The sequence below is a fragment of the Jatropha curcas genome, chromosome 1, assembly GCF_041381405.1.
Source record: "Jatropha curcas cultivar XTBG-Jc1 chromosome 1, XTBG_Jcur_1.0, whole genome shotgun sequence".
In the NCBI taxonomy this organism is placed as follows: Eukaryota; Viridiplantae; Streptophyta; class Magnoliopsida; order Malpighiales; family Euphorbiaceae; genus Jatropha; species Jatropha curcas.
The window spans coordinates 12652023-12664708 of NC_143151.1; the positions used below are offsets into that span (position 1 = coordinate 12652023).

Here is a 12686-nt window from a genome sequence, read left to right on the forward strand (position 1 = left end):
GGGGTCGGGGTTCACAGTTTGGCGACTTCACTGGGGAATATTAATTGTAATCATTTTGCATAAAGTGGACTACAATTACTGCATCAACTAACTTGCCCTTCTTTAGGGTATTATTTTGTTGTGCCTTGTTTTGTAGGGTATTATAGCACGAATCGAGTGTTCTTTCTTTAAGAATACTTGATGAGGAAATTTGGACTTAATCGTAAAATGTGATTAAAACATTAAAACTTGTTGATTTATTTGCACGATTGAGAATCCTTTTCTCCATTGCATAAAAAAATGAATTTCAAATGAATTTTTTCTCCTTCTGTTCAAACTTCTGAGTCTGGATAGCAAGTAGCGCTGATCGGCAGGTCTCTTTGATTATGTCGACGGACAGCCAAAGCGTCCTCCCTGTTACCGCAAACCATCCCTAATCCTTTTGGGGGTGGCCCATGAGTATGCGTACCGTTGGACCCACGCGAAACTCCTTGTTTCACATGTGGTTAGGTATATTCATGCTCAAGGTTCAAGGGTCCCTTAATAAGCCAATCCTCTATTTGTGTCATAGCCTATAGAACCTATCCTTTAGAGCTGTATGCACCCAATGATGCTGAATCATTCCATTAAAATGAATTGTGTTGTGATGTTGTGCGCATTCACGCATTCATCCCATACTTTACAAAACAAAAAGGGTATGGAAAATGATAAAAAAGACATTCCATTTCAAAGCCGGAAAATCACATTTTGGTCTCTGAGACCTGAAAAATCACATTTTGGTCCCTGAGACCTGAAAAATCACATTTTTGGTCCCTGAGACCTAAAAAATTAATTTTTGGTCCCTGAGACCTGAAAAATTACATTTTAGTCCAAAAATTCTCAATTTGGCCACAAAAGCTCAAAAATTCCCATTTTGGCGACAAAGGCCCAAAAATTTCCAATTTGGCCCATAAGGCCCAAAAATTTACATTCTGGCCACAAAGGCCCAAAAATTTCCAATTTGGCCCCAAAGGCCCCGAAAATTCACATCTTGGCCCTAAAGGCCCAAAAGTTCACATCTTGGCCCCAAAGGCCCAAAAAATTCTCAATTTGGCCCCAAAGGCCCAAAAATTCCCAATTTGGCCACAAAGGCTCAAAAATTCCCATTTCGGCCCCTAAGGCCCAGAAATTCACATTTTGGCCCCAAAGGCCCAGAAATTCGCAATTTGGCCCCAAAGGCCCAAAAAATTCTCAATTTGGCCACAGAGACCCAAAAAATTCTCAATTTGGCCCCAAAGGCTCAAAAACTCACATATTAGCCTCAAAGGCCCAAAAATTCACATTTTTGGCCCCTAAGGCCAAAAAAAAAAAAAAAAATCTTTGAGAACCTAGGGCCTTTCGAGAAGTCGAGGTATCCAGCCCTAAGCACTCTACCTTACATATCACATCCCATTGGGTTCTATCCTAGGTGTCCTACCCTACCAACACTACCCTACCTCACACTATCTCACATACCCTATGAAAACACCTTATATAGGATAGTCTAATCGTTTTGACTATGTCCTTTTACAGGTACCCCTCCAAAGACCACCTGTACCCGAAACACCAACTGAGCTCTCACCCACAAGTCCAACAACCTCGATTGCACCAATGGCATCACTGTCTGACATCCAAAATCTCATAGAACAACTGGAGGCCAGAATGGAGGCTAGAATGAATGAGGCATTAGCTGCCCAGAGGACTGCACTAATAGCTGAACTAGGTAGTGGTAATGGAAATGGGGCTTCAGCTGGGGGAAGTGGACCTACTACCTCCAATCAAGGACCTAGTGCTGAACCGACAAACCCTACCCTTAACCTGGATGACATGCCCTCCAGAACTGCTTTTGAGCTGGATGCTCAGAAAATGAAAGAAAAACTGGAATTGTTGGAAAGGTCTATTACTACCCTTAAGACACACAAAGAAGTGGTGGACATGGACTCCTTGTCCTTGTTCCCCGAAGCAAGACTGCCAACCAAGTTCAAAATGCCCAACATGGATAAGTTTGATGGAACCACTTGTCCCAAAACGCACCTGAAAATGTATGTGGGTGCCCTCAACCCTTTTGGCTTAAATAGCGAGCTCCTTGCTCAGTTGTTTCAACAATCACTCACCGGTGCTGCTTTAAGATGGTTTGTCAGCCTGGATCGGTCTAAGATGAAGACCTGGGAAGACATCTGTAATGCATTTAATACACAATATCACTATAATATAGAAGTGGATGTTACTCGGAGAGAACTGGAAACCACTAAACAAAAGAACAATGAGCCCTTCTCCTCGTTCCTTTCGAGGTGGAGAGCCAAAGCTGCTCAAATGATCAACCGACCCTCGGAACAGGAACAAGTTGACATAATAATCAAGAATTTACTACCTGTCTACCAGTCACAGCTTCGAACACAGTACTTGCCTACATTCCAATCGCTCATTGCAACTGCAACTAAGGTGGAAGACTTAATCCAGTTGGGTCGACTCAAAGAAGACTCATACAAGAAGCAGAATCATGCTGGGTCCAGTGGGACAAATGAAATAGCCAGTATAATCCCCACGAATCCTTTACGTGTTGGGAATTTGGGAAACAATCAGCCAAGGAGGCAATATACTGATCTCGGTATGCCAATCCTTTTGGTGTTCCGAGAAGCAGTGAAAGCAAATTTACTGAAGCCCTTAGAAGCAAGGCCATTACCAAACCCTCTGCCCCGGAATTTCAAAGCCAATGAATACTGTGAGTACCATCAAGGACATGGGCATAAGACCGAATCATGCTGGACTTTGAAAAACCGCCTACAAGACCTGGTTGACGATGGTTCCATCATCCCCAAGAGCAAGCTGAACATCAACCAATCCCTTGCCTAACCATGGGATTAATGCAAAAAAAAAAAAAAAAAAAAATTGCTGAACAAGAATCGTCCAATCCTTTCGAACTTTTCTTAGAAATGAAAGAAGTTTGTGTCTGAGAAGGTTGAGATCAAACCTCCAAAAGAACAAAGGAATTGTTCAAGACCAACAACAACTTGTCTGATCGATTTAAGCATCGAGAAGAACAAAGTCACTATAGTCAATCCCATCCTAGTCCATCACAGTCCACCCAGAGTCTATCTTTTAAGGTCTCGTTTTTCTTTTCATTTTCATTTCCATTCAAGTTTTCATTTGTAAATCTAAGTGTCTTTTGTACACAAATTTTGTCTTATCAATAAAAAGTGATCAATTTACGTTCTAATCATGTTTATACTCTTTCCCTATCCTTTCCTGTGAAAGCACAAAAAAAAATTGAAAAAAAAATAAAAAAAAAAAATGATGATAAAAAAATTGGCAAAGAAAAATGCATTCATTTGCTCTGCATCAATCAAAGCTGGGGGCATCCTAAGAAGCACCATCAAAGGGGAAGTTTTGAAGGGTAATCATGGAAAGGATCCAGCAAAGGGTATGCAAGATTTCAAACAGTACCGAGGCAAAGCCGATTGAAGGGGTTAGGGCCAGAATGGTTTCTCCGAAAACCCAGGAATGGAAGATGCTCCAACAGAGAGGTGTCTGAATTTTGAGTTTAAACAAGTGTCCTTACAAACAAGGATCATTTCTCAAAACAAGGATCATTTCTCAAAACAAGGAAAAGGAAGAGTCTCCTCAAAATTCTTTATGGAGAGGAGAACCATTGAGGAAATAAGTTTCAAATTCAGAGGAAGATAAAGTTCGAGAAAAGGGACCAAATTAACCTCAAGAATTCAAACATGGTGAAGCCACAAACTCAAAGCATAAAAGCTTCTTCAACACTCAAGCCACTCAAATTACCACCACAATATGGGTATTCAAAACTCTTTGTGATGAATACAAGTCATATTTCAGTCAACCAGTGGTAGAACCACTACAACAACAAATTCAGATTCGCCTAGGGTCATCACTATCATACGAGCTCGAGTCAATAAGTTGATTCAACATCATCAAAGTTGGGAATGAATCCCGTAAAGACATCAAGTTGGGAAGGAATCCCGCAAAGACATCAAGCCGGGAAGGAATCCCGCGACGAAATCAAGCCAGAAATGAATTCTGCATCAACATCAAAGTCGGGAATGAATCCCGTAAAGACATCAAGTCGGGAAGGAATCCCGCGAAGAAATCAAGCCAGAAATGAATTCTGCATCAACATCAAAGTCGGGAATGAATCTCGTAAAGACATCAAGCCGGGAAGGAATCCCGCGATGAAATCAAGCCAGAAATGAATTCTGCATCAACATCAAAGTCGGGAATGAATCTCGTAAAGACATCAAGCCGGGAAGGAATCCCGCGACGAAATCAAGCCAGAAATGAATTCTGCATCAACATCAAAGTCGGGAATGAATCTCGTAAAGACATCAAGTCGGGAAGGAATCCCGCGAAGAAATCAAGACAGAAATGAATTCTGCATCAACATCAAAGTCGGGAATGAATCTCGTAAAGACATCAAGCCGGGAAGGAATCCTGCGACGAAATCAAGCCAGAAATGAATTCTGCATCAACATCAAGTCGAGAATGAATCTCGTAAAGACATCAAGCCGGGAAGGAATCCCGCGAAGAAATCAAGTCAGAAATGAATTCTGCATCAACATCAATTCGGGAAGGAATCCCGCAAAGACATCCAGTAGGGAAGGAATCCCGCAAAGACCTCAAGCTGGGAAGAAATCCCGCGAAGAAATCAAGTCAGAAATGAATTCTGTATTAATATCAAGTCGGGAAGGAATCCCGAAGGAATCAAATCGGAAATGAATTCCACAATCAGCGTTAAGGCGGAATTGAATTTTGCCCCAACAGCAAGTCGAAAATAAATTCCGCACCAAGACGGAAAGGAATTCTGCACTAACATCAAGTCAGAGATGAATTCCGCACCAGTCGAGCACGAAGTTCGCATCCCAGAAGGAACTACGAAAGACCTGATTCTCCCCATCCCCCGAAGAGTTCTTGGAGATACGTAGGCAGCCGCAAAGGCACGGTCACAAACATAAGTTTGCATAATAAAAAGCATTTTCTCTTTGCCAATATAAAAAATAAAAAAATAATAATAATAAAAAAAAAGAGAAGAAAAGAAAAATAAAAGCTGGAGTTGAAAACCCGAAAGGACAGCTTCAGGCAAGAATTGAGCCAGCTAGGCTGAAAACCCGAAAGGGCGGTCTAGGCAAAAGTTAGGGCAAAGAGCTTGCTTGAGTCGAAAACCCGAAAGGGCGGCTACTGGGCAAAAGTTAAGGCAAAAAAAAAAAAGGCTTTCAAAGGTCTCCTTGGGAGTATATAAATCATTTTTTTCAGAAATCACTAATTTCCTTCGAGTCAAAATTCACTACAAGAAAAATTTGAGTCTTTAAATCGAGTCTCTAATGAGTCTCTAAAATCAAGTCCCCATCACCAGTGGTCATTCCACAACGAGTCACAAAAAATCGAGTCATTCTCAAAAGTTCGTTTGAAAGTGTCACTCTTTGAGTCATTCCTTGAAAAAAAAAAAAGAGAGAGAGAGAGGAAAATGTCAATTCAATCCCCGGGGTTTCCAAAACAACCCTAAAAAAATGTCAAACACAATCGTTGAGAGGTAATCCTTTAATACCTCGTCTCCACTCGGACCATCGTTTCTTCGATCCTTTCAGACGAGCGATGTCATCCACATTGTCCGTTTCCTCGAGTCATATAAGTGGCTTTGTTCTCTTTGATTCCTCAATCGATTGGACAAGTACAACACCAATGTTTTGAAGTATTCCATGGTGAGCACCATTCTGGGGGCAAGAAGTGATAAGAACCTTCACCATTCTCCCATCACAGAAGTAATCACGGAATTTTTAGTCTTTCATTAAGAAGAAATTCTATTTCAGCTAATAAGGGCATCAATTCTCTCAAGCAGGGGGCAAAATCCTCCAAGTCGGATTCAGGGGCAAGTGTTATAAAAAAAAAAAAAACATACACAACCCAGGGTGAAACCCAACCATCGTCAATCTCTTTTATACAAACCCAGGGTAGAACCCGGTTAATGGTTAACCTTTTTCTACATAAAACCTAGGGTGAAACCCTAACCAATAACCAACCGTTTTTCATCCAAAACCAAGCCATTTGATCATTTCGACTTTAGGTGGACCCTTGGTTCTCAAAGAAAAAAAAACAAAAATAAAACAAATCTCTTTTCAAGCCCTCATCAAGAGGCAAAACATCTTTTCAAGCCCTTATCAAGAGGCAAAACATCTTTTCAAGCCCTCATTAAGAGGCAAAACATCTTTTCAAGCCCTCTAAGAGGCAAAACATCTTTTCAAGTCCTCTAAGAGGCAAAACATCTTTTCAAGCCCTCATTAAGAGGCAAAACATCTTTTCAAGTCCTCTAAGAGGCAAAATCTCTGTTCAAGCCCTCATTAAGGGGAAAACATCTTTTTCAAGCCCTCATTAAAGGGAAAACATCTTTTTCAAGTCCTCTAAGAGGCAAAATTTCTCTTTAAGTACTCAAAGAGGCAAAAACATCTTTAAGTTGCAAACATAAATTCATGCATTTGATCATTTCATTTCAAAAAAAAAAAAAAAAAAAACCAACGGCGGGGTTTCCTCCTCTGCCCATCCTCAAAATTTGCTCCTTCAGACAGCCACTGGCTCTCATAAATCATTTTTATGATAGCCAGTAGGGGGCAACTGTGAATACTCAAATTTTAAGGCTCAAAAAGCCAGTTTTCCCGGACTGCGAATAATTGACTTTTCTACAGTGCCTGCTTTCCCGGACTGCAAACAGTCCGGCCGGACCGGAGGCCAATTTGGAAACTCACCGAAAGTATGCCAATATGGTACTTGAAACGTCCAGAAATTTACGAGGATCGCAGAACCGGTCCCGGAATAATTTTCGGAAGTCCAGAACTCCCGAAAAAGCCCCCGGAATGAGACACAATGGCCACCGCCACACACGGCGGCTCCGGCCGCCCCGCCGCAGCGGCAGCTGCCGCCCCACCGCGGTGGCAGCGGCCGCCGGCCCAGGCAGCAGCTGCCGCCCTAGGTGGCCGCCCCACCGTGGCTGCAGCTGCCCCCGGCCCCGGCGACAGCTGCCGCCCTGGACCTGTTTTTTGCCTATAAATAAGCCACTTACCTTAACATTTTGGCTTGTTCAGTCTGTGTTGACGGACGCTCCTTCTCCCCCCACGCTCCTTGCGATTTCTTTTACCGCTTTTTGCATTTTAATTCAGTTTTTATTGCATTTCTATTGTGATACTTGGCCACTAAAATTGAACAAATTAAAATTAATTAATATTCCCTAAACGAGGAGCTTAATCTGGAGCTAAGAAGCGGTCGCCGATTAAATCAAGTAATAACGAAACTCTGCCTATTTAATTTTAGAACCTCATGCATATTCTTCTTCTACTCCTAATTCTACAATTGCATAAATGCATTCACGTCATCATTAGGCAAATAAACTGCCTCAATTAAATAATTTTAGGCTAAATGCCCGGTTAATTAATAATCGTGGTGTTAATGCTAAATCCGACAATATTGGCTAAAAAGCCTAGTTAATTAATAACTATGGTTTAATTACCTTTATTTCGAACAGTCCGGCTTAAGTCCAATTAATCAATAATTGTGGCTAAAAAGCCTTAATCAATCACGTTTTGGCAACAAATTGCCTACAATTAAATCAACCACATTTTGGCAACGAATTGCCCACGGTTCAATCAATTTTTGGCAAACAAATTGCCTATAAATAGATTAATCTCTTTTAAGCGACAAATCACTTAAATCGAAATTTTGGCTAAAAAGCCTTCAAATAATCACTTTTGGCTAAAAGCCTTAAAATCAATCAATTTTGGCGACGATCGCCCAATCAACACTTTTGGCAAACAAATTGCCTAAATAAACTCATTTTGGCTAAAAGCCTTCGAATAAATCAAATTTTGGCGACAATCGCCTAAATCACATCAACTTTTGGCAACAATTGCCTAAATCAAACTTTTTGGCTAAAAGCCTTAAATCAACAATTTTGGCATCAAATGCCTAAATCAAATCAATCACTCTTTGGCAAAATGCCTAAACAAAATGCACAAAGCATACACACACTCATGCATAAAGCATCCCCATTCAAAGCCCTCTAAAAGAGGCCTATCGAACTACGTTGATTTTGATCTTCCATTCAAACGGAAGTACGTAGGCGCGTTAGGGATTTAACCCCGAGCGGCAAGTCGAAATCACTTAAATATTTCGTTTGGTCCAATTACATCATTTACCTTGCAAAGCATTCATTCTTTTGGTTAGTTGATCAGCATGACATGGTCTCGGGATCCACCTCGGGTTTGTAGATTGTGCCTTAAACATTGGGATAATTAATCTAATAATTAGGTTAATTAAAATTGGAGCAACTTAGGGTTTTTCCTAGTTTATCCTAAAATAATTAAACAAGGTGGCGACTCATACATTCACGTGCATTTTTGCCCTTAGTCATGTGCATCACATGCCTATGATATTTGGGGTCGGGGTTCACATCTGGATGTATGGAGTAGCAAGGATGAAGAAAAAGCCAAAAATGTAAGCCATATGACCCAAAGTGGTCGGATCTATCAGCCAGATATGATTAAACCTCGAGAGGAGAAGGAAAAGGCAAGCTCATCGAGTGTGCCGAAAACTGAAATTGAAGATGATGCTTTAAGCAAACAAATGAAAAGAACCTATGCAAAGGTAAGCATGTGGGACTTGCTGGTATCATCAAAACAACACTGAGAAGCTTTGCTAAAAGCCACAGTAGAGATTCCTCACTATCACCTTTTCCAATGATCAATCACACCAAGGCACTGTTTATACAGGTTGAGGTCAAAAGGAGAGTTATTGGGAATGTAATGATAGATGATGGGTCAGCCCTGAATGTATGTCCTTTGAAGCTGCTTTCTAAGTTTAAGATTGAACTGTCTGATTTAGAGCCTTCTAATGTTGTGATTAGAGCCTATGACGACTTGCAGAGACAAGTTGAGGGTATTTTCAAGACTATAGTCAAGGGGGGCCAATAGAAAAAGGAGACTAAGTTCATTGTAATTGATATCCACCCAACATCTGCCCTACTCTTGGGGCGCCTATGGTACCATTCCTTGGGAGGAGTACCATCAACGCTACACCAAAAAATAAAATTTCCTTTTAATGGTGAAATCATCACCAGTCCTACAGCCAGTGGAGGGAGTGTACCTACGCTTAATCTAGATAAGCAAGTAGTCCTTCCATAGACCGATTTTTAGATTATCGTTTTGAGAACTGACATGGGGCCCACTGTCTCCAACATCATGAAGAGAATGAACTATGAAGAAGGAAAAGGGCTTGGAAAGAATTAGCAAGGCATTACAGAGCTACCTGAGATCTACACTCAGAGAAACCGCATGGGCTTAGGGTACAAGATTAGGAGCACAGCAACGAACACAAATGGCTAGTTCGAGTGAGCGTTCCTCTCCATGCTTGTCGATAAAGCCTTTTGAGCATAAGGGGAAGATGTGCCTAGATCTAAAGATTTTTGCAGATGTGATTACTATCTTGGAAATTAAGCTTAAGGACCAAAGTCTTGATCAGAGGAAGAGCAAAAAGAAGAAAAGAAAGATCCCAAAAAAGAGGGGGTTGAGGGGCCACAAGCGGCTAAGGAAGAAGGAAAGAGGAACAAGAGGAGGCACAAGTTACCCAAGAAGTGAAGAAGGAATAAAAGAATACAGGTAAGGTGAGCACTGAAGAAGAAGAGGACTCCGCGGATCAAGTACTGAAGGTGATCCGGGCCTGCATAGAAGAAAGCTTTGAAGAAGCTGAAGTCCCTTATGATGTGTTAATTTCTCATCACTCTGATTGTAATGAACTTTCTTTATTATTTAATGAAATGAACTGTAATTTTGAGTAAGAACAATAGATGAGGGAGCTGTGTTTTTAGGAATCCATTGTTGAGAAGCTTTAGCCTGTTCTGGAATAGCTTTAGGGGAAGCTAGAGTTGATGAAGAAGAATTAAGCGGGCAAGATGGAATTTCATGGCCAAGTCTACAACATTTAGGACAATATAAAGGTAAACTTTCATAGTTGAGAGGTTGGAAAAATCCTAAATCACCATCATCAATCCACACCTTATTAGGCAAATCTTTAGATAAATCCAGTTCCACACAGACTCGCGCTACTGAGGGTCTGGACAATGTTGCTGTCGCCGCGTCAACCTTTAGTGGCTTGCCAATTAGATTAGCGATGGGGAAGAGAGCAGCCTTGGTGAAGAGATGTATAGGAAGACCTTCAAATAAAATCCATGCTGGGACAATTGAGCAATCGGTGTTGGGACGAAAGTTGCGTGTCCATTTAGAGACTCGCATGGAGAAACCTTGGAAGTACCAAATTTGTTTCAACCAGCATCTGTGGAAATCTTCTTCTAAGTCAAAATTGATAAGAATATGTGAAGAGTCTAATAAACCTAGAGAGAATTCCCCCTTAAAACCAATTTTGTCCATAAATTGTCAAAGGGCTTTCATGTTAGGGCGGCCAGCTTGAAAGATACCAACTAGAGCAAATTGAAATTGATTAGCCAGTTTCATGGATTCCTCCCACGAGAATGAGATCGAAGGAACCCCCTTGAATCGATTAGGTTGTTTTGATGTTAAGCTAGGTTCATGAGTGATGGTTGACATAAAGGATCTATCAATCTCTGTTTTCCATTTAATATTTCGAACTGCAGCTGCGTAGGAGATCCCGTGAGAAGATGGTTTATCTGAACCAGCCTGTTGGTCTTGAGACTTCTGCATCTCATGCTTCGAATTTGCCCTGTTTCAAGAAAAAAGATGCTACTGCAGAAAGTTTGAGCTTTGATTCGTTACCGTGTTTGGTCGATATAAGAAGCTAACAATAGATACTTGATCGGCATTGAGAGGAGAGGTGTTTGGAGTCTAGAATCGGTCGAGAATCGGTCGGGGTGGTTGTCGGAAGTGACGGAGTTGTGTGACTCGTCACAATCCAATTACTGTCCAAGTCGATATAATTACTGACTCCTCTCCTCAGCTACCAGTTGAATCGCAAGCCTTTTCTGAACACCCTCAGGATACTATTATTCCTTTTAATGAAGAGACTGTTACAATGGATGCCTTAAAAGACAGAGGTGGATCAGAGCAAGAAATTGATTGAAACTCTGATGAAGATTACATCCAGCATAATTCTGATTCAAATCTTCCAAATAAAGATACCACTTGCACTCAAATCGGATTGCAGAAAGTAAATTAATTGACACAAAATTAAAAGCTGCTGCGGATCATCACGGTAGCGATGCAGATGAAGATGATGGCTTTGTGCGTGTGGAACGCAAAAAAATTCTTAAGAGACAATCATCCAGAGCCTTGAGAACCTCTAAAAGGGGTAATCGTTCTGTCACTTTCTTATCCAATCCTGAACAATGAATCTTCTGATATGGAACTCAAGAGGCCTAATTTCTTCTCTTTCTAGACTCCAAGGTCTTTGTAAAGAATTTAACTTCCACTTATTAACTATCATTGAACCTATGGTTAATGCTAAGAAGAACTTATGGTATGCTTGCAAATTGGGGTTTAGTGATGTCTTCTCTTCAGATGATAACAAAATATGGATTTTTTGGAATGTTTCACTAACTCTATTTAGTGGTAATCGAAGCTTGCTATCGTGCCAAGTTGAAGAACATTCTTTCGGCTTCAGATTTCTTTTTACTTCTATTTATGGTCCTCATAACAGAAGTGATAGGAATAACTTATGGGATACTTTGCGATCTCTTTCCTCTCAACTCTCTCTTCCCTGGCTTGTCGGAGGGGACTTTAATGTCATCAAGAACCCTGCAGAATATAAAGGTAACTCCTCTCCTTGTCTCAACAGCATTCAAGATTTTGTTTCTTGCTCTAATGACTGTGGTCTAGTGGATGTTCCCTTCTATGGCTGTAGTTACACGTGGACAGGTATTCGTTCTTCAGGCAGGGTTTGGGAGAGACTAGATCGAATCATGGCAACAATTCCTTTCTTTGATTTATTCTCTGATATTCATGTTCGTCATTTGAGTAAGGCTTCATTTGATCACTCGCCTATTTTACTAAACTGCACAAAACTCAATCAAAATATCCCCAAGCCCTTCAGATGCCAACATATGTGGTTTACTCATGAAGGATTCCTTTCTGTAGTCCAAGAGAACTGGAACAACAATTTTTATGGGGGAGGTAAGCATGGTATTTTCAAAAAATTGCACTCTCTAAAGCGTGCCATTCAATCCTGGAACCGAAGTCAGTTTGGGAATGTCTTTAATGAGAGGATGCGGTTGGAAGAAGAAGCTGCAATTGCTGAAAATCAATATTTAGTCGATCCCACTCCTCTAAATCGCTCTTCCTGGCAATTAAAGGAAGCACTGCTTCTTAAAAGGCACAAGCAAGCTGAGATATTCTGGAGACAGAAGGCTAATATTAAATGGTTACAAGAGGGAGATGCAAACACTACTTTCTTCCACAATTATGTCAAAATGAAAAGAAAGTTTCAACACATCTCTACCATTCAAGCTGCTGATGGAACATGGCTACAAGATTCGAAGGACATAGGAAAGGAAGCTGTTCATTTTTTCAAATCTTTATTTACTGCTGAGGAAGAACAAAATGAGTTTCCCTTAATTGATCTTATTCCATCGATTATCACAAGGGACCAGAACCAAGCTTTGGAATCTATACCTCTTGATTTAGAAATTAAACAAGCTGTGTGGCAATTAGATCCTAATAGCG

At 40.8% G+C, this 12686-nt stretch overlaps 1 protein-coding gene across 1 annotated transcript; it reads right to left on the reverse strand.

Annotated features, from left to right (window-relative positions):
- Positions 1-9803: 9803 nt before the first annotated feature.
- LOC149499026 (uncharacterized) lies at positions 9804-10712 on the reverse strand. Its single transcript, XM_089721674.1, has 2 exons — positions 10469-10712; positions 9804-10384 (listed from the first exon to the last, which is right to left on the reverse strand). Exons 1-2 carry the CDS (start codon positions 10710-10712, stop codon positions 9804-9806), a joined length of 825 nt encoding a protein of 274 aa, XP_089577800.1.
- Between the last annotated feature and the right edge of the window lie 1974 nt (positions 10713-12686).